This window comes from Bos indicus, chromosome 8 (assembly GCF_029378745.1).
Source record: "Bos indicus isolate NIAB-ARS_2022 breed Sahiwal x Tharparkar chromosome 8, NIAB-ARS_B.indTharparkar_mat_pri_1.0, whole genome shotgun sequence".
Classification (NCBI taxonomy): domain Eukaryota; kingdom Metazoa; phylum Chordata; class Mammalia; order Artiodactyla; family Bovidae; genus Bos; species Bos indicus.
Genome location: NC_091767.1, coordinates 84,923,539 through 84,942,935, shown reverse-complemented (window position 1 = coordinate 84,942,935; position 19,397 = coordinate 84,923,539). Strand labels below are relative to the sequence as shown.

The 19,397-nt window shown below is 56.9% G+C and overlaps 1 protein-coding gene across 5 annotated transcripts in view; it reads right to left on the bottom strand.

The window, feature by feature from the left end:
- Nucleotides 1-587: 587 nt before the first annotated feature.
- The window catches only part of PHF2 (PHD finger protein 2), a 92,898-nt gene continuing 74,088 nt past the window's right edge, over nt 588-19,397 (bottom strand). For 2 of the 5 annotated variants that reach the window (XM_070795149.1, XM_019966608.2), the window contains exons 11-22: nt 18,486-18,575; nt 17,518-17,877; nt 15,636-15,755; nt 15,088-15,206; nt 13,093-13,271; nt 12,876-12,946; nt 11,867-12,027; nt 7,304-7,578; nt 4,930-5,025; nt 4,309-4,418; nt 3,225-3,615; nt 588-2,559 (exon numbers count right to left, since the gene is read on the bottom strand). In XM_070795149.1, coding sequence (XP_070651250.1) covers nt 2,471-2,559; nt 3,225-3,615; nt 4,309-4,418; nt 4,930-5,025; nt 7,304-7,578; nt 11,867-12,027; nt 12,876-12,946; nt 13,093-13,271; nt 15,088-15,206; nt 15,636-15,755; nt 17,518-17,877; nt 18,486-18,575 — 2,061 coding nt within the window. In that variant the 3' untranslated portion in view covers nt 588-2,470. Of the gene's footprint in view, nt 2,560-3,224; nt 3,616-4,308; nt 4,419-4,929; nt 5,026-7,303; nt 7,579-11,866; nt 12,031-12,875; nt 12,947-13,092; nt 13,272-15,087; nt 15,207-15,635; nt 15,756-17,517; nt 17,878-18,485; nt 18,576-19,397 lie in introns of all 5 variants that reach the window. The other 3 variants (XM_070795148.1, XM_019966606.2, XM_070795150.1) reach the window with 2 other exon arrangements.

The window sequence follows — 19,397 nt, the reverse complement described above, 5'->3', positions numbered from 1 at the left end:
GCCCCAGCGTGGGCCCAAAGTCTCCTCGTGGCGGGCCCCTCCGGCTAGCTGCTCTTTCTCCTTAATCTTTGATCTTCACTGTGCCCTTCACTGTGCATCTGTTAGGGTGGGATGGGGGATCTGCTTTTGTTCATCTGTTGTAAATAACATCAGATTTAGACTGAAATCCTGCACACATTCTCGGGTGCCTGTCACTGGACTCGCTAAACTGCACGCCTGTGAACACTAAGACACCAAGAATGTTCTACGGGCACCTAAGGATGCTTGGTGCTGGGGCTGGTATTGCCAGGGTCTCAAAGGCTGCCCACTCTGACCAAGGGTCTCTTCTGCCTGCTCCTACAGGCTGGCTCAGGGTGCTGTAGCTTTGGGGTACAGGGAAGTACCTATGCCTTGTGGGCAATCCAAGGGCTTTCCAAGGGGAATGTTGGCAGCCAGGGCCTGGGCCTTGGTAGGGGGCCTGGCCTGACTGCCCACCCTTAAACCCAGCCCACCACACTGGTCCACTCCTCTCCCCAGTGTCCAAGACCCCCACCATCTTCACTGCAGAGTGGACAACAGCGAACGAGGCAAAAACGACAAAGACGTGGTTCTGTACAAAACCGGAAATATTTTTACTCTTTTAAAACTTTGATCTAAGTTACCTTAGACCTCATGGACTCGATACAAGAGTAATATGAATTGGGAAATAAAACACTTTAATAGCCACAATAAACTTTGTTAGAAATGTACATGTTGCCAAAATAATAATAATAAAATTAAAAAAATAAAAGAGAGGAAGAGAGAGAACAGCTTGATGGCCAGGTTAGATTATATAAATGTTCAACAAGGACAGGAAAGGAAACCTTCAAAACGCTGGGTCAGAATAGTCAGGGCCCCGTGAGGCTCGCCCCTTCCAGCCTCTGGGCCCCGGGGCTGTGTCCCCCAAACAGGATGAGCAAGGATGGCAAGGCCCACACAAAGCTGCCTCTCCTCATGGACAGAACACCCAGGGATGGGCATATAAACAAAGCTCATAAGAAATGTACAAATATAAAAAGCTACAAACATTAATAAATTACAGCATCACAAAACACAGAAACACTTCACAAGGTGCTAGTAAAATAACTGTACCCCACCCCCTTCATCAACAAGAAGGAAAGAAAGAGCTGGTATTCAAGTTGAAGATTCCTCTTCAAATGTGTCTGAAATAGATCTTTTGTGTACTGTTTGCTTCTGTCAAGACAGATATAAGGCTGCACAGACATCACTTGTTTTTCAGGCAATACCTTAGTTCCTAAAAGAAAAAATAATAATAATAACCATAATAATACAAAGAAAGAAGGAAAAGGAAAAGCATCGGAAACCCAACTGTTCATCATACTCGGCAAAAAACTCGTATAAATGTTAATGAAGGACTCTATAGAAAGAAATTCCTAAAGATACTTTTACTCTTATAAAAAAGAAGTTATTTAAAAAGCTATTTACACGCTACATTCTATGAAAAATATGCTTCAGGAAATACATCTAAAATTAAAATACAGGATTGCCTGAGAAACAAATCCAGCCCCTCCATGTCGATGGGCAGACGCGTGGTCCAGGAGCCACCCGTGCACTCGACAAGTGACAAGATAGAAGTGCCTGGCCCCAAGTCCTCGGCCACCCGGCCACCAACTGCCCCACCAGGCATATGGCGGAGTGCTTTGGCTGGGAAGTGCTTCTCGGAGTATAGATGGTCAGGCTGGATGAGGCCCACCCACGTGGCTTAGCCTGGGCCCCCGGGATGCCACACTGTGGCTGGGCCCAAGCCCTTCCCCGGGGACCCCATGATGGCTCCAGTTCGCCCCCACTGACACACTGACCCTGCTGCCAGCCCCAGCCGGCCCCAAGAAATGCCCCAGACATTCAGGGCACAATACCCACCATCCGGCCCACCACCCACTATCTGGAGAGCACAGAGGCTCCTCTCCTAACCGGACCGAACACTCTCTGGACTTGTCTGAGAATCACTTGGGAAGAAAAGGGGGGCACATACACACCCCGATTTCTCCTCCTCTTCCTCTCTAGTGTTCTTTGCCTTTTTTTAAGCCTCTGGAGGCTACCAGTCTGTGGCCAGCTCAGACTCTGGGCCTGGTGAGCATTGGCTCACTCCTCCTTCCTTGAAGGACTCATGCTCCCAGCAGAGCTGCAGAGGCCCTGCAATCACACCCATGCTCGGGGATGCCTGGAGGCTGTCCTGAAACTGGAATGGTCCTCAAACGGGCAGGGCCACGTTTCGGGAACTGGTCACTCTAAGCAACTTGAGAAAGGACGTCTGTCCACATTGGCAAGCTCCGCCTGCTGAAGCAACAGATGCTCATGTGAGGGGGGTGGTTGCTGGGAGGAGGCCAGGCCCTCCCTGGGTGAGGCAGCAAGGCCACCCTCCTGGGGGCTGATGTTCTAGCGGGGCTCCGGGGGTCCTGAGTGGAGCAGAAGGATCCTGGCTTTCCAAACTTTAAAGGAGTAGTTTTCCATTCCGATGAATTTTCAAAATTTTCCCAAGCCTCTGTTTGGCAGTGGCCATGCCCTTTTTTGTACGTTTTCCTGGTGGAGGTGGAGACACAAAAAAGACAGGTGAGTGAGAGGAGCAGCATATGGGGGGGTCTGTAATCCCTCACTGAGCCCACATCCTTTCTGTAAGATGGGCGTGCGATGCCCAAGCACAGTGAGCTCTGCATCCCTCCAAAACCATCAACTGTCGACAAAATGCCCCACTCAGAGACTGTGTCGACAAGGGGCTGGGGCATGGCGTGTGCAGCAGGGACAGTCCAGGGATGGCATTAGGGCAACCTGGAGCTACCCACCCCCCCATGTCCATGGCTGGCTGGGGCTCACGGCCGGGGCACAGTGGGCCTGGGGTGACAGTGGGGGTACCATAGGACCCAGCCAACTGTCCCACCCCTAAATCACATGGAGGAGCCTGGGTCACCCTAGGCCACTCCCAGTGAACCCTCAACAAACCATCAACCACACTCTGTCTCCAAGCCAGGACCCAAAGCCAAGGCCCTGGTAGTCTAAAGGAATGGACCTAGCTCCAAGGTACCCAGAACCAGCCCCCACCCCCCCACCCCCCAGCGAGTAACCAGAGGTCTCAGTCTTGAGCCATTTCTTTCACACACTGACTGAGGGCCTGGCCACAGAAACTCATGGCTGCAGGGACAGAGACCTATGGTCACTCACAGGCAACTCAGGGTCAGCAAGCAAGGTACCTTTGGCAGCGGTGTTGTTGGGGGATGATGAGGAGGGCCTCCTCTGCGTGAGGAAGACCCCGGGGGCCATGGGCTGAGAGGCACGGCCGGCTTGGGCCCCAGTGAAGGTGCCAGCTGCTGTGTACTCATGGTCGACCAGGCTGCTGCTGTGGGACTCTGGCGGGGGCTCAGGTGAGCTGCCCTCCTGTGAGGCCTGGCTGCTGGCCGTGCTGGTGGAGGCCGGAGTGGTGGAGGCCGGGGTGGTGGAGGCCGAGGTGGTGGAGGCCGAGGTGGTGGAGGCCGAGGTGGTGCTGGCTGAGGTGGTGCCGGCAGAGGCGGAGGCAGAGGGGGAGGTGGTGTTGGGAGCCAGCTTCCTTTTGGTGTTCTTTTTCTTTTTGCTTTTCTGCTCCTCCTTTGAACAAAACATGCAGGTGCGTCACCGCACAGGGCTGGCCAGACCCAGACCCTGGGGAGCAGACTGCAACCTGGGAGCAGCCTGGTCTACCGTGGACAAGGCTTCTGCCATGGAGCTGAGCAAGTCAGCACTGCAGGAGCAGAAAGGGCTGGACCACGCCCAAGCCCATCTCCAGCCACCACGAGCCCCGCAGAACAGTTCTGGGGTCTGTGGAGGGACCATCAGGCCCTGCTCTGTGAGGCCAGCCATCCTGGACGTGGGGACGTCCAGGACACAGCATCAGCACTCAGCTGTAGTGTGGACAGACCCTGCCCAATCTGAGCTCACCTACTGGAGGACATGTAGTATGGGCCCCTCCCCCATCTCCCGAACCCCCCATTCCCCACCACCCCACTGTGAGCTACCATGGGACTTCTGACACCAGTTTCCAGCTTCTCTGCTTCCCACTAGCATGGACCTGGGAGCCTGAAGGAACCAGGCCGTGACAGCCCCAGCCTGGGTGATCCCCGTGCATGAGAGCGGGGGGAGCAAAGGCACTGGGGAGCCCAAGCCCAGGCGGACGCTCCCCGTGCATGAGAGTGGGGGGCAAAGGCATCGGGGAGCCTAAGCCCAGGGGGATGCTCCCCGTGCATGAGAGTGGGGGGAGCAAAGGCACTGGGGAGCCCAAGCCCAGGCAGACGCTCTCCTCACCTGCTGCGACAGTTTGGCTGCGGCAGCTGCCAGCCCAGTCTCAATGGAGGCCACTCTGGTCCCCTCGCGCACAGGCCTGTCTTGCCTTGGCACCGATGGGCCAACCCGCGCTGTAGGAAAGAAGGTCAGCCTTCCTCGAGTCGCCACCCAGTGCCTGAGCACCCTCCTGGATCTCCCAGCCTTGCCCTAATCTGTCCCTGAATCCCAGGGACAAGTCACATTTGGGGGAAGGTCAGCAATAGCCCCAACCTCGTGTGGGGGTGGTTGCCCTCCACCAGCAGGACAGGAGGGGTCAGGAAGGGAGTGTGTTAGGGGAACCAGACCCCACTCTGTTGGCTGCCATGATGGGGGCCGGGGGCAAACGGGACCCGCCCAGGGATGCTCGTCAAGGAGAGCCAAGGCAGAGGGCCAGCGCACCACAGGGACATTGCACTGCCCTACTGGCAGGAGCTGGGATGCCTCTGAGTGTTTGCGAGAGCACTTGGCTGAGGTCCTGGGATTGAAGTGGAGCCCAGTCGGGGCTCAACAGACACCCTGTCTGAGCCACAGAGCCAGTGGGTGTGCAACACGACTGCTGGCATTCCGTGTGGACAGAGCTCCCCTCCCAGCCCCCAGCACTACCTGTCGGACTATAGGGGGCGTCATCCGAGCCTTTCCTCTTCTTGGACCGGGACTTGAAAACAGGACTGTCCTCATCCGACTCCAGGGAGGGGTAAACTAGAGGTGGAAAGAGGAGGAAGGACTGAGCTGCTGGTGTGGCCCCAGCAGGACGGGAGTGGCAGGCTGCTGGCAGACCCTATGACTGGCACCCCTGGGGCCGTCTTCAGGCTCCATAGTACCAGCCCTCCCGGAGTGGCTGCCCCATGCACAGGCACAGGTGGCCTCTGAAATCGTCCAGCCCAGGCACCCCTTGGGGTCCAGAGAGGCCAGACAATGGGTTCCATCCAGCCCCCATGGCCACCCAACCAGCCATGCCTATGCCAGCCTGGCCGCCACACCCACTTGAATGCCCAGTTCTCAAGACATCTCTTCTGTTAGTGTCAGAGAAGGGAACCTCTGATGTCCATGGAGCCAGCTGGCTCTGAAGGACCCCAGACTCTCCTCGACAAGTCTCTAGAGCAGGGAGACCCACACAGCAGTCCTGGGTGACTCACTGGGTGCCTCCTCCTATTATCAATAGGTTTAACCCCCAGGACCTGACCCATGTCCCAAGGGCGCCCCCAAAATGGAGTTCACCCCACTGTCAGACCATGACAGCCCCCGCCAGTGAGGCCTGGAAGTGTCCACCAGATAGGACAGGCCCAGCGTCACCGCGGGAGGGCTCTCTAGGACAGAGGTGCAGCCTCACACCATCAGGACTGCACTGAAGACAGGCCCTGCGCCATGCGGGCAGCACATGGCCCCTCGCCCTGAGAAGCACACTGCAGCCCGTGGGGACGGGGACATCCCGGGCAGTGGGCCAAGGCATGGAGGTGGGTCCTTGCTCCAAGTCTCCTCCCAGGCAGCCAACAGCAACTCCTTCAGATCGTATTGGAACCTGAAGCGCTGGGCCTGGAGGGGCTACGGTGTGAGGTGAGTGGCCATGCCCCTGAGCAGAGGCCACAGCTATGGCCCAGTTGCCAACTTACTGCCCACCTCAGACTCAGGCCACAGAGCCACTCTGGGCCTTGGTTTCTGTTTACACAGACGCAGAATGGATGTGGTCTCAATGTGTCTATGAAATGGTATAGCCACTTCATAGTGGCTATACCTTCTCAGAAGGTGCCTTAGGCAGCGACCCAGGCAGACACCACAGATACAGGCCACACAAAACCCCCCGCAGTAGCACTATTCACAACTGCCGAAAGGTGGAAGCCATCCAAGTGCCTGGGGATGGACAAAGGGATAAACAAATGTGGTGTGTCCACACAGTGGAATGTTATCCAGCTAGTAAAAGGAACAAAGCTGACATGTGCTACAATGTGGATGGAGCCTAAAGAGTATGCTAAGGAGGACTTCCCTGGTGGTATAGAATCTATCTGCCAATGCAGGGGACACAGGTTCAATCCCTGGTCCAGGAAGATTTCACATGCTCTGGAGCAACAAAGCCCGCGTGACACAACCAATGAAGCCTGCACGTGCCAGAGCCCACACACCGCAGCTACTGAGCTTGTGTGTTGCAAGTACTGAACCTGTGTGCCTAGAGCCTGTGCTCCTCAACAAGAGAAGCCACCACAATGAGAAGTCGGTGCACCGCAAGGAAGGGTCGACCCCGCTCACCGCAACTAGAGAAAGCCCACACGCACCAATGAAGACCCAGTGCAGCCAAAAAAAAAAAAAAGCATAAATAAATGAATAATGTGTTACTATAAGTTTAAAAAAAAAGAGTATGCTAATGAAAGAGGCCAAGCACCAAAGACCAAGTACTGTGCAATTCTGTTCACATGACACATCCAGATGAGAAAAATCTATGAGTTGGCATAAATCAGTGTAAATCACGGAGAAGGCAATGGCACCCCACTCCAGTACTTTTGCCTAGAAAATCCCATGGACAGAGGAGCCTGGTAGGCTACAGTCCATGGGGTCGCTAGAGTCGGACACGACTGAGCGACTTCACTTTCACCTTTCACTTTCATGCACTGGAAAAGGAAATGGCAACCCACTCCAGTGTTCTTGCCTGGAGAACCCCAGGGATGGGGAAGCCTGGTGGGCTACCGTCTATGGGGTCGCACAGAGTCGGACACGACTGAAGCGACTTAGCAGCAGCAGCAGTAGCAGCAGCGTAAATCAGGGGAGGCAAATTGACTCTTAATGGACAGAGGGCAGGGTTTCCTTTGATGAAATGTTCTCCAGTTGGGGGTGCTGACGGCAGCAGACCCATCCCTCTGAATACACTAAACACCACTGAGTTGCATGCTTCTAAAGAGAAACATCTAAGGCCTGTGAATTACATCCGCAAGAGGGTCTGGCTCCCAGCACCCAGGACAGGCACCTCTCCCTGCACAGCAGCACTCACCATAGTCCGAGTCCTTGAAGCAGGCGTCCAGGTGGTCCTGCTCCTCCTCATAATCGTCCAGGTCCACGCTGTTCTTGGCCGCCCTCTTCAGCAACCGCTTGCCTGCACTCTTCCCACCAGCCCCGTTCTTCCGGGCACCATGGGCGGCCAGCGAGCTGCCCTTGGCCTGGCCAGCACCCCACGTGGTCTGCAGGCAGGAGTCGGAAGCCTGCAGGTTGGCCATGGACAGCATTCCCTGAATGGCTTCCTGTGTGCTGGGGGAGGCGGGGGGCTGGCTGGAGGCACAGAGAGACAGGCACTCAGCCCATGGCCCACACATCCTCCCTCTCAGCAGCCAGCAGAGGGCGTGGGGGGAGGACGGTGGGGGCTGATCATTTCCCCATGGAAAGGACCAGCTACCCGCTTCCTCTACCCTCTGCCCCCCATCCCCCAACATCGAAGGGAGAGCTGGAGGCCTTGGGACAGAGAGGGGCATAAATAGAGAAAAAAGGGAGGGGGAAGTGGAGGGAGGGGACGAGGGAGAGGCAGACAAAGGTGCTCCTGATCTCTCCCATCATGAGGTCAATAAGCAGAATCCCCCCAAGGACCCAGGCCACCTCTCCCTCCCTATTCCATTCTCTGTGCACCCCTGCGCCCACCATGGGCTCCTGCACTAAGCCCCAGTCGTGGGTGCTTCCCCCACATCTCATCCAGCACCTGAGATGGAGCGGCTCAGCCCGCTCCCTCCCATGGCACTCGATCTCCCCAGGTGACCCACACCATCTTTTTATGACTGCATCTGCACCCACACCCTCACCCTTGCCCATCACCCCAGACATTTTTCCACCTGGGTCAGGAGAGTCCACCCCAGCCTCTGGGGAGCCTGGCCATACCTCTCACTGCCCCCTGGTTCCTGAGGAAGCAGGGCCTGGAATGGCGCAACGCTTGGCTCTCCTCCCTGGTCACAGACCCAGGAGGCCCAGGAGGCCCAGCAGTGGGCCCGTCTTGCATGTGTGACACTCAGGCCCCCTCCAGCCTGCCCCATGTGCCCCTGGGGGATGGACACACCCACAGGGCTGCCAGAACACAAAAGCAGCACCCAAAAGTGTACCCACAGAACCACGCTGGTGGTTCTGCATGGTCCCTGCCCCCTCCCCAACTTCCAAGAAGTGTTTGAAGCATCTCTAGTAAGACATTAAAATGAGAAGAAATCCCTGCTCAGACATAAAGTTCCCAAGACTGAGGTTGGAGAGTAAAGGGAGATAGAGCTGGCCCCAGGAAGCACAGACACAGAGGGTGGTCCCCTGTGTTCCTGGGGGCCCACCGAGACAAGCTTGGACAAAAGTCATCCTGCGAGGGGTACTGCTGGGCTCCAGGCCAGGGACTCTGCCCTAAGCCAGGAGGCAGCGACGGGCGGGCGCCTCTCTGGGCAGTCCTCCATGAATACCGCTTCCCCCAGCCCCACCCAAGACGTACTGGACCGCAGTGTTTTGGGCTTTTGCTAGAAGCGGATGGATTATGGTTCCAAAGCCACAAACAGTGGGAAAAATCAAGTATGATCAGACCGCTGTGGAGAGTTAGGAGCTCTCCACCAGACCTTCCACCTGCCCCAGTGTCCTCCCAACCCCCAGTGTCCCATGCCATGAAGGCAGAGGGATACCCAGACCCAGTCAGGAGCACATGGCATTTGGGAGCGGTAGTATCATTGCTATACCATCATCACTTTTCTGAGCAGGGATGGACCCCCCCCACCCCCAGCCTGGCCAAGTACGAGAGCCAGCAAGAGCTGATAGATGGCCCCCCACGCTCTGCACCAGGCTCTCCAGTGCTCTGCAGATGAGGCCCTGAAGGTCCCAGGCATCCTCACCCAGCCTTATGGCCTGGACAAACGCCAGGCTTCCTGCAGGGATGGCAGGGTGGGGGCCAGGACACCCACCACGAGGGTCCTCCGGGAGCCAGCATGGAAGCCAGCCGCCTGCCTGTGCCATCTGGACGTCGTGGTCCCAGCCCAGCTCAGCTGCAACTGAGAAGGAGGGGTCTTGGAGCCCAGGGCTGCAGACTGGCCACGTGGGCCGGCAAATCAAGGAGCAAAGTCTAACCAGTGTGCATGGAAAATAATACCTTAATCCTCCAATTATCATACCAAAATCCTCTCCTTCCCCCCCGGCGGTAAACACTAAGCAAACCATCCACAAGAAATTAACATATTTTCCTCCATTTTCTTCAGCTGTTTTTTCCAAAAAAGCAAATACTTAAAACAGAGCAAATGGACCATCAAACACTGACCTACACTCCAAATGGGAGACTTGGGAAAGGAACTGCCTGCGGCGGCCAAGGAGGCCAGCCCCGGCAGGCACACGTGCACGTGTGCAGGCGTGTGTGAGCACACACGTGTGTACCTACAGATCAGTTCACAGCGCGTCCACAGACTGGCCGCCCTCTCCCAATAGGCCATGCCCTTGCTCAGTCAGGAGCCCAGGCTGCAGGCCCTGTGTCCCAGCTCCGGGCAGAGTTCTGGCACCAGCCTCATCTGCCCTCATCCAGTTTTGGGGGGAGCTCTCCATGGAGCTCACAGGGGACCTGGGTGAGCATCATTCCATCACTGAGGTGCCAGCTAGCCAGAGCATTCCCAGAAGAGAGGCACCTCTGAAGAGATGTGGGGCCAGCCCGGGCACCAGCCCCTCCAGCAGAAGGGGGCTCACAGCCAGGCTTCTCCTCCCGGCAAAGGGGTCTCAGGCCAGGGTCCCTCCTGCCACCACCGAGGCATCTCTGCAGTTGAGGGGCTTGGGTCTGCCTTATCTACAGAAACCACTTCATGCTAAACAGGAAATCTGTACCCCACAGCTCTGTAGCAGCCTCCAACCATACTCCACTCCCATGAGAAAAGGCACCTATGGCTATCTGTGAGCATAACACTGCACAAAAAATGATAATCTGTGAAAGAAAATACAACCATTTGATTTGGGAAGAACGCTTTTCAATCAAGCCCTAATCCTCCTGCTGGGGCCCCACTGTCTGAGATGGGGCAGACATGTGCCTCCACCGGCCCAGGTAGCCCTCAGACCTTAATCCTGGTAGCACGGGCTGAAAGGCAGATCTGGAGGACCAAACCCCGAGCAGACCACGTAAGCCCTGCCTCCCTCAGGCCAAGTCACCCCCCCCTGGCTGGATGACACCATCTAGCAAGGTCAGCCTTCCAGAACCCCCACACTTAGGCTCCATCATTAGCAAATGGAGACGCTAGTCCTGCCTCTGCTGCCTCCTAGCTGTGTGGCCTTGAGCAAGTCACCTAAGCTCTCTCAGCCTCAGTTTCCCCATCAATGCAGCAGGAATCTCCTGATGACTCAAGAACTAGGAGGGGAGCCAGCCCTCACCATGGTAGCAGACACTTCCAGAATGGGGAGGCTGCAGGGGACACAGGCCCCCGTCCCTTGGTCTGTCTGTGGTACTTGTAGAAATTCCATGTGGAAAAAAAAAAAAAAATGTCCCATGATGCTTAAAAGCAAGAGCCAACTGGGGCCAATTGGGACCAAAAAGGAATTTAACTGGGACCATCCTGAGAAAAGGGGCTTCCCTGGTGGCCCAGTGGTAAAGAATCCACCTACAAGGCAGGAGACTCGGGTTCAATCCCTGGGTTGCGAAGATCCCCTGGGGAAGGAAATGGCAAACCACTGAAGTATTCTTGCCTGGGAAATCCCATGGACAGAGGAGCCTGGTGGGCCACAGTTCATGGGGTGACAAAGAGTCAGGTATGATTGAGCAACTAAATAACGACAATCATGAGAAAAACAAGCCCCATGGCCTCCCATCCAATGCAAAAGCCCAAGAGAATTAATCCATTTCTCTCAAATCAAAGGATTGAAACTGGGCAGGCCTAGGCAGGGAGGACTACCTGAGCTGAGCAGACACATGTCCTGGCCTGCCTGATCGCCTGGAAGCTCAGGGCCTCCAGGAAAGGGCAGCATATACACCAGCAGTGAGTGGGCTCCTGAGGCTCACATGTGGACTCAAACAGGTCTCAAGGGTAGCCTGGCTTAGCTCCCACACACTCCCAGTTGGGGTGGGAATCTGGGACCCTGGCCTATCCAGCCCTTTCTCATGGAATGGGCTCTCACATCCCAAGCTCTGAAGCCATCATCTCCCTTGCTGCAGATGACGGCTCTGCAGGGAAGCCAGCTTGGAGTCCCAGAGTGGCCCATGAATGCTCTTTACCCTAACACCAGGCAGACACTGTGGAATTTTCTTAGGTCATTTTTATGGCATTTGGGAAATGACGAGGCAGAGACAGCTGGACGTCCCAGTCTGGAAAAACCCTGATACCCTCCAGGTACCCAGCCTGGACCTGCTTTCCCGCAGGCACACAGATATGGAGGCCCCACAGACTCCTCACACAGGAGCTCTGCAACACGAAGGACCTACATAGCCAGCCCCCGCTCACCTCCCTGGCCACCTGGCACCACCTCTGCCAGGCAGGGGTCCCACTCTGACTGTCCAGCCTCCAGGACATGGGCTGATGGAGCCCTGTTTGGCCCAACTCTGTGGAAGCACCCAGTCCCCCCAGTTCCCTGAGGGCACTAGGCCTACCTGTTGGGGTTGTACTCGAGTGCGCCAACCTCCTCGCTGGCCTGAAGCAGGTCCAGGATGCCCGCGGCCGAACCCCCGCTGTCCTTCTTCACTTTGGCATTGCGGGCGGGCTTGGTGTCCGTGTCTATGTGCAGTGAGCCCTCATCAGAGGAGTCATCGCTCTGCTGTAGGGACAGAGCAGCCAGTCAGAAAAGGGCTTGGGGGTAGGGATGGGACTGTTTCACTCCAGTGAGAAAAAGAGGTTTTTAAAGAGCTTGTCCTTGTGCTGAGCACCGGGAGGCTGACTGACCAGACACACACTGCAGAGCATGGGCGCCTGAGCTTTGTGCTGGGAGCCTGCAGCCCCAACTGCAGCACTGTGCCAGATGAGCCCTGGTTTACAGAACCTTATGTGAGAGCTCCAGTATTGAGCACAGATACAAGAAGAGTTGCCGTGGTTGGACAGGGATCAGGTGGGTGAACCTGCGCCTGAAGGACACCTGTTAACAGCCCCTGGCAGGTGGCTCCGCAGGGACACCCTGGGCTCTGCAGGTATGGTATCACCCGTCTTCCTGGAACTTGGCTTCCTGGGAGATGGCCATCACATCCTGGGCTGGACACGCGTGGCCTTGGAGGCCATCTAACTTAACCACCATACCTCAGTGCAAGACCCACCCCCCAGCAGCCTGGCCTGCTACCCTCTGTACTACCATCCTCAAGCATCAGGGAAACTCGTGGATCTGACTGAGGAGCGCAGCTCCAGAGGCCCCACCACTCAGACACCTGTAGACCTTCCACGAGTCCCGACTTTGCTTCTGCCCCTTTGTGCAGGGCCCCAGGGTTCACAGTCCCACATCTGGAGCCCAGCCAGCTTCCCCAGGAAAACGTCCCCCTCTGCACTCCACCCAGAAGGCTCAGTCAGAGATGCCCCACCAAGTGGTAGGCGGGCCACTGCCTCAAGAACAGCCAGACACAGAGATGGCTATCTTGCTCACTCCCGTGACCAGTGTCCCAGAAGGCAGTCGCTTACCTTGTAGAGCGCCGAGTCCAGCTTTGGCTTTGTAACGGGCGTGGGCAGCGGCTCCTTCTTGTCCAGTAGGACTGAAAGCAGAGCAGATGGGAGTCAATGGCAACTTTGGAGGGGCACAGGGGGACCCTAGTCCAGCCACATCCAACGCCCACTCCACATGCCCGGGATGGCTCCTACGGGGCTGGGTCTGCCCCCTCCCCGTGTCCCCCCAACTCACAGGACAAGTCCCTCTTCGGAGCATTTTTCTTTCTCCTAATAGGGAATTCGTCAATCTTGAGCTCCCCATCATCCGACACATATTCATACTCATCCCGCACCGGCTGGGGCTTGTCCTCCTTGAAGTTCTGCAAGGCCCCGAACACCCCTGGGCCGGGCTGTGGCTTGAGGGCCTTGGAGCTGGGGTGGGAGAAAAGGGCCGGTCAGTGGGCATCTGCATAGCCTGGCCAGTGCCCCCAGCACTCCACCCCTCAACAGGCCTTGGAAGACCAACAGTAAGGGCTGGACCCCTCCCAACCCCACAGCCTCCTCTCCAATGCCATGACCCCAGCAAGGATAGCACACAACCCACGAGGTACATGCCCGGCCCTTTCTCAGGCTGTGTGAGGTTGTGCCCCTAACTGCCCCCTGATCCTCACTGCTGGACGAGTGCTGGACTTCCGTCAGCCTGCCCTGGGCCTGATACAAGCTCAGAGTCAGACACAGCCAGTGCCAACCGGCCTGGGTTTTTTATTCACACAGTTATTATGGAAAAATAATTTCAGGGCTGAGGTGTAGGAACAATGTAACAAATCTCCCTCCTGGGGCCACAGGGCTACTGCAAACGAGCAGAGTCCGATGCTCCAGCTGCTGCCCCCGGGGTCAGCTGAGGGCACAAGTGCACACTCAGCAGTGGGGAAGAGCAGGCAGGGCACAGGCGTCTGCAATTCCCAATGGGCACAGCTCCGGTTCCCAACAGTGGAAATACCGAGGACAGCTGGCAGTGAGCCCTGCTGGGTGTGGCCATGAGTTACATCATGCAACACACACACACGTGTACACACACATACCCGTGTACATACACATACCCGTGTACACACATGGTTACAGAATCATGTCTCCTTTTCTCCCTTCCATTTCTAAACTCTAGCACGGTCAGTCAGTCATACAGTTAATGCCATCAAAAGCTCCCCGGGACCCACCAGCTGAGCTTCAGATAAGTCAAGGACATGCCCAGGGCCGTGAAGTCATGGCAACAGATCCAACCCATCTGCTTGCAAAGAGGCCTTGGCACACTGCCACGAGCTCTTGGGAAAAGCAGGCCCACCTATGCCGGGCCCTGCACGCACACCAGACACTGATGGCTGTGTCCCGCAGCCTGAAAGTGGCCTTCTCCCATTTTGCAGATGAGAAAACTCAGATCCACAGGCGTAAAGTGGCCCCGTTCCCACTGGGATGTGTCTACCTCCTGTTTGTTAGGCACCCACGCTGCACTTTGGATTTAGCATACAACTGCCAGACCAAGGCCAGCGAGGGGCTTCTCGGTGGGTACAGGGCTCCTGGCCCACCCACCTCCCATCTGGCCAGCCCACCACACTGGTCAGCCGACTGAGATCCCTTACACAGTCTGGGACCTAGACACACCAGCTCACACACACAGACCCACCCAGGCTGGGTGCCCCACCTCTCAGCTTAGGGCCATCTCCTCCAGGAAGCCCTCCCACCAATTCCCTTGGGCACCCACGGACTCCATAGCACCCCAGGCCCCACAAATCCTCCTTCCATGGCCCCAATCACAGCCATAATTTCAGGTGGATTTGAGAGTACTGGGCTCATACCAGCCTCTCCCCACTGCCCTCTGGACTCCTAGGCCAAGATCCTGACCCCTACGATGTCCTCTGTGACAGCCCAGGACAGCACTTGGCTAATATCTGCCCAATCATACCCTCCCCTCCTTGCCGCACACACCACTGCTCCCTGCCTACCTACCTGAGCTCTTTGGTTTAGGAGGCAGGAAAGGGGTCAGCCTGGTGAGGCCCTCATGAGGGGTGTGCCTGTCCTCTAGCTCAGGACAGAGGCTCATCTGCAGAGTCCTCCAGGCGAGTGTATGTGTGTGTATGAGGTGTGCACAAGCAGGGCATGTGTGTGTGTGATGTGGAGAGGAGATGCTCAGGGTATGTGTGGCAACATGTGGTGCGTGTACAACCAACCCCTCCTGGCACAAGCACTCACGTACCCAAGCAGTTTCTTGTTGGAGAAGGAGAAGGAGAACTTGGTGTCCTTGTTCCCTGACAGAGGAGACTTCTCCAACTTCTGCTCTTCCTCCATCTTCAGCAGGGAGTCAGGTTTGCTGTTCTGAAAAGCAAACCCAGGACCGTCCCTGAACCCCATACAGGTGCCCAGTGGGCAGAGGCAGCAGGACAGGCCAGCCTCCTTCCTCTGACATGTCACCCGAGGACCCAGGCCCACCACAGCCCCAGGTCCACAGGAACTGCCCTTGGATGCTGACCAGCTCCAGGACTGCCAGCTAGAACCAGGGCAGGCCACTAAGGGCAACAGCGTCCATCCTCTTAGACTAAGATGTGCCCACACCAACCCTCAGAAGGTGGCTCCAGGAGGCCACGTGCACACCCAGACCCTCAAAGACCTTCACAGCACACACCCTGACACACCCCACACACGCCACCAAGCCCACACCTGCCTCACACAGCACCTTCTTTCACTAACAGCCCTCCCTGAGGGTAGACTCACTCACCAGCACACCTGCACACACACACACCTCACCTTATACTTCCATTTGGCCTCTGACTTGCTCTTAGTTTGCTCTCGGATTTCCAACCGCTCCACGTCATTCTGCGTGCTGATCACCTCCTTGTTGGGCACACTCAGGACATTCTTTGTGGCCTAGAAAATACTAGCCATGATCTAGTAGCAGACATGGGAGGGCAGCAGGGTCCATCAGGCTACAATACAAAGTCCCTACAGCACAGAGTCCCCACCTCCTGCTGGCCTACATACATCAGTTCATCCATCCATCAATATACCCAACCACGTATCCAACTAGCCATCCGTCCATCTGCCCACCCATCCAATTATCCCCCATCCATCTATCTACCACTCACCATCCACTATCCACCCACCCACCATCCACTATCCACCCACCCACCATCCACCCACCCACCCATCCATCCACACCATCCATCCACACCATCCACCCACCCACCCACCCATTCAATTATCCACCACACACCTATCCACCACCCACCATCTACCTATCCACCACCCACCATCCACTATCCACCTATCCACCCACCCACCCATCCAATTATCCACCTCACACCTATCCACCACCCACCATCCACTATCTACCTACCCACCCACCATCCATCCACCCACCCATCCACCCACCCATCTAATTACCCACCATCCACCTATCCACCCATTCACCATCCACTATCCACCAACCCACCCACCCACCATCCACCCACCTACCCATCCATCCACACCATCCATCCATCCACCCACCCATCCAATTATCCACCACACACATATCCACCACCCACCATCCACCTATCCACCACCCACCATCCACTATCCACCTATCCACCACCCACCATCCACTACCACCTATCCACCCACCCACCATCCACCCACCCACCCATCCATCCACACCATCCTTCCATCTACACACCCATCCATCCACCCATCCATCCAATTATCCACCACACACATATCCACCATCCACCATCCACCTATCCACCACCCACCATCCACTATCCACCTATCCACCCACCCACCATCCACTCCACCTATCCACCCACCCACCATCCACTATCCACCTATCTACCCACCCACCATCCACTATCCACCTATCCACCCACCCACCATCCATCCACACCATCCATCCATCCACCCACCCATCCACTCATTCATTCACCAACCATTCATCCATCCACTCACCCACTCATAAATCATTCACCCACCCATTCATTCAACCACTCTTCCTCCTCCTACCCTTCCTTCCTCCCTCTCTTCTTTCCATCCACTCATCCATCTATTAATTCATACATTCATCTGCCCTCTTTGCATTGAGAAAAGGAAAAACCATGTGCCCCACTTAAGCCCTGAAACATCGGGTAATGATGTTCCACTAGCAGGAAACCATTCAGTATGGCCTGCTTTCAGAGACTCACTGTTCCCAAAGTCCATACCTAAGACCCTCTACTCACACTGATGGGACTTCAAGGCCAGGCCTGCTCTCTTACTGCCACAGGGGCTCAGGGCCCCAAGGAAGCCTGGCCCATCATCACCTCCACTCCTGCCTCCCCATTGCCCTCCACTGGGTGCCTCACCCACCTTTAGGTTTCAGCCAATGTCTAGGCCCCAGGGAAGACTCAGCCGGCTTGTCCCCCCAGGTGACCCTTGATGGTCTGACCCACCCTGACCCAGGTGGGTCTGACCCACCCTGACCCAGGACAGACTCCGCTGCCTTTATCATGAGGGTTTCTCCCCAGCTGCCCACTACACCAAGCTTGCTGGAGCAGAGCCCAGCTGCCCTGGGTCTCCAGCACAAGGACACAGCAGGTCCAGCACCAGCCCACAGGCCCGCTCCATGGAGGTGTCTGCAGGCCCACTGACTACAGGTAGGGAGGTCAAGACCACCCACCTTGCCCTTCTTAGGAGGCTCGATCTTGGTCAGTGCCTCCTTGGTGTGGGCCTCCAACAGGTCCAGGTTGGGGATGGTGGGTGATGCTGAGCCCCTGCACTTCTTCCCTTTCTTCTTGCTCCCATCCTTGAGCTTCAGTGACTTGGGAGGCTTGGGGGGCTTGGGGGGCTTAGGAACTTTGGACGGCTTGGGCATCTTCACGGTTTTGGGAGTCTTTTTTTTGGACACTTTCTCCAGGAAGGACCGTGGAGGGCTGGCCTCAATGGGGGATGGGGGCTCCTCCTTTTCCCGGTCCCCAAAACAGACCTCGTCTGAGGAGACAGCCGCAGTTACTTCAGGTCGGGAGGCCTTGGAGGCATTCTGGGAAAAGGACAGGAAGAGGTGACCAAGAGTGCCCTGCTAGGAGGGTCTCACAGCCCCAGGCCGTGGGGAACAGGCAGAAAAGGAGCATCTGTCTGCATCACTGGTGACACGCTCACACGTATCCTACACCATCTGTATAACAGGCTCACACCCACCTACACTGTCTATGAACACAGTCACACCATCCATACCATCCGTGTGACAATTTCACACCTGTCTCACACCATCCACATCAGCAGCCACTTGACCCCTCTACCTCCTTGGTGGGGACTGCTGTCCCACCCCAAGGCACGGGGAGGCTGGGGGCTGGACAGGCTCGCACAAGCTGAGCCTCAAGGGGCTGAAGCAGTCCTTGCGGCAGAGTCATCCCCCCCCCACAGGGGGCTACACAGCATCCCCACACTCTCTCATTCCCGAGGATCCCACCAGGAGACTGTGAGTCTGCCACCAGGGCCGAGGATCCAGCGTCATCGTGCAGCTGACCCTGCCCCAGAGGGCTGGGGGAGGGGATGCTTCCCATGTGCCCGACCCTCGCAGGATAACCAGGGAAGACAGGCAGAGACATCCCTCAAGCAGGGTCAGCAGGCCACCAGGGTGAGCCCTACCTCACTGAGCCGGATCTCTTTGGCGAGGTCTTTGATGAGCTGCGAGGGTTTGAAGTGCTCTGGGAGCTCGTCCTCATGTTCTGCCAAAGCCTGCAGGACAGCCCATGCACAGGGTCAGCTGCCAAGTCTGGGCACAGATGCCCACTCCCCCTCCACTCGCAGGGGCCCCAAGCAGGCTCAGCTTCTGTGGTTCCTGACTCATGCCCTCTGTCCCTCCAGGCTGTCCCCCATCTACCCAGCCAGGACCTCCAGCCCCACTGCCACCCAGACAGGCAGAAGGGAAGGCACTGCCACAGGCGTGGACTGGCTGCTGGGGGCCCCAAGGGCGTTAGCCCACTCTAGCCAGACACTGTGCTGACGAGGAGGCTCTGCCACGATCCCACTCTTACAGATGGACAGTAAGTCCCAGAGGGGAGGGGGTGCCCAGTGCCACTACCAGCTGTGACGTGAATGTAGGCTATCCCTTCTTCCTGGGCGTGAGGCCACTTCACCTGGCCAGACAACTGGTGTGAGTCAGGGGGCACACCCTGCCCCACTCCAGGCTTTGAGAACCGAAGGACGGCCCTAGGAGGGTACCTACTGCCCCACCCCACCCAGCTCACCCGTGAGAGACGCACAGTGCTCCCCTCTTGGACTCCCCACTTCCTCAAGACTTTCCGGGGGCCTGGTGGGATCTGCTCAGACTATGCTGGCACCCCTGACTGGCAGGGGTTCCCAAGGCAGTAGACAGGGAGCCCCGAGGCTGACCAGGCCTCTCCCCTCCCTCTGTACCAACAATCCAGGCAGGATGCCAAGGGAAGTTGGAAGTTGCTTTTCTGGAGCCTCCCTGAGGAGAAGTAGCCACTGCATGGACGCTAGTGAGGGTGCCGATGCTTTCAAAGCCGGGGGACCCAGAAATGCTGCTTCAAGGGA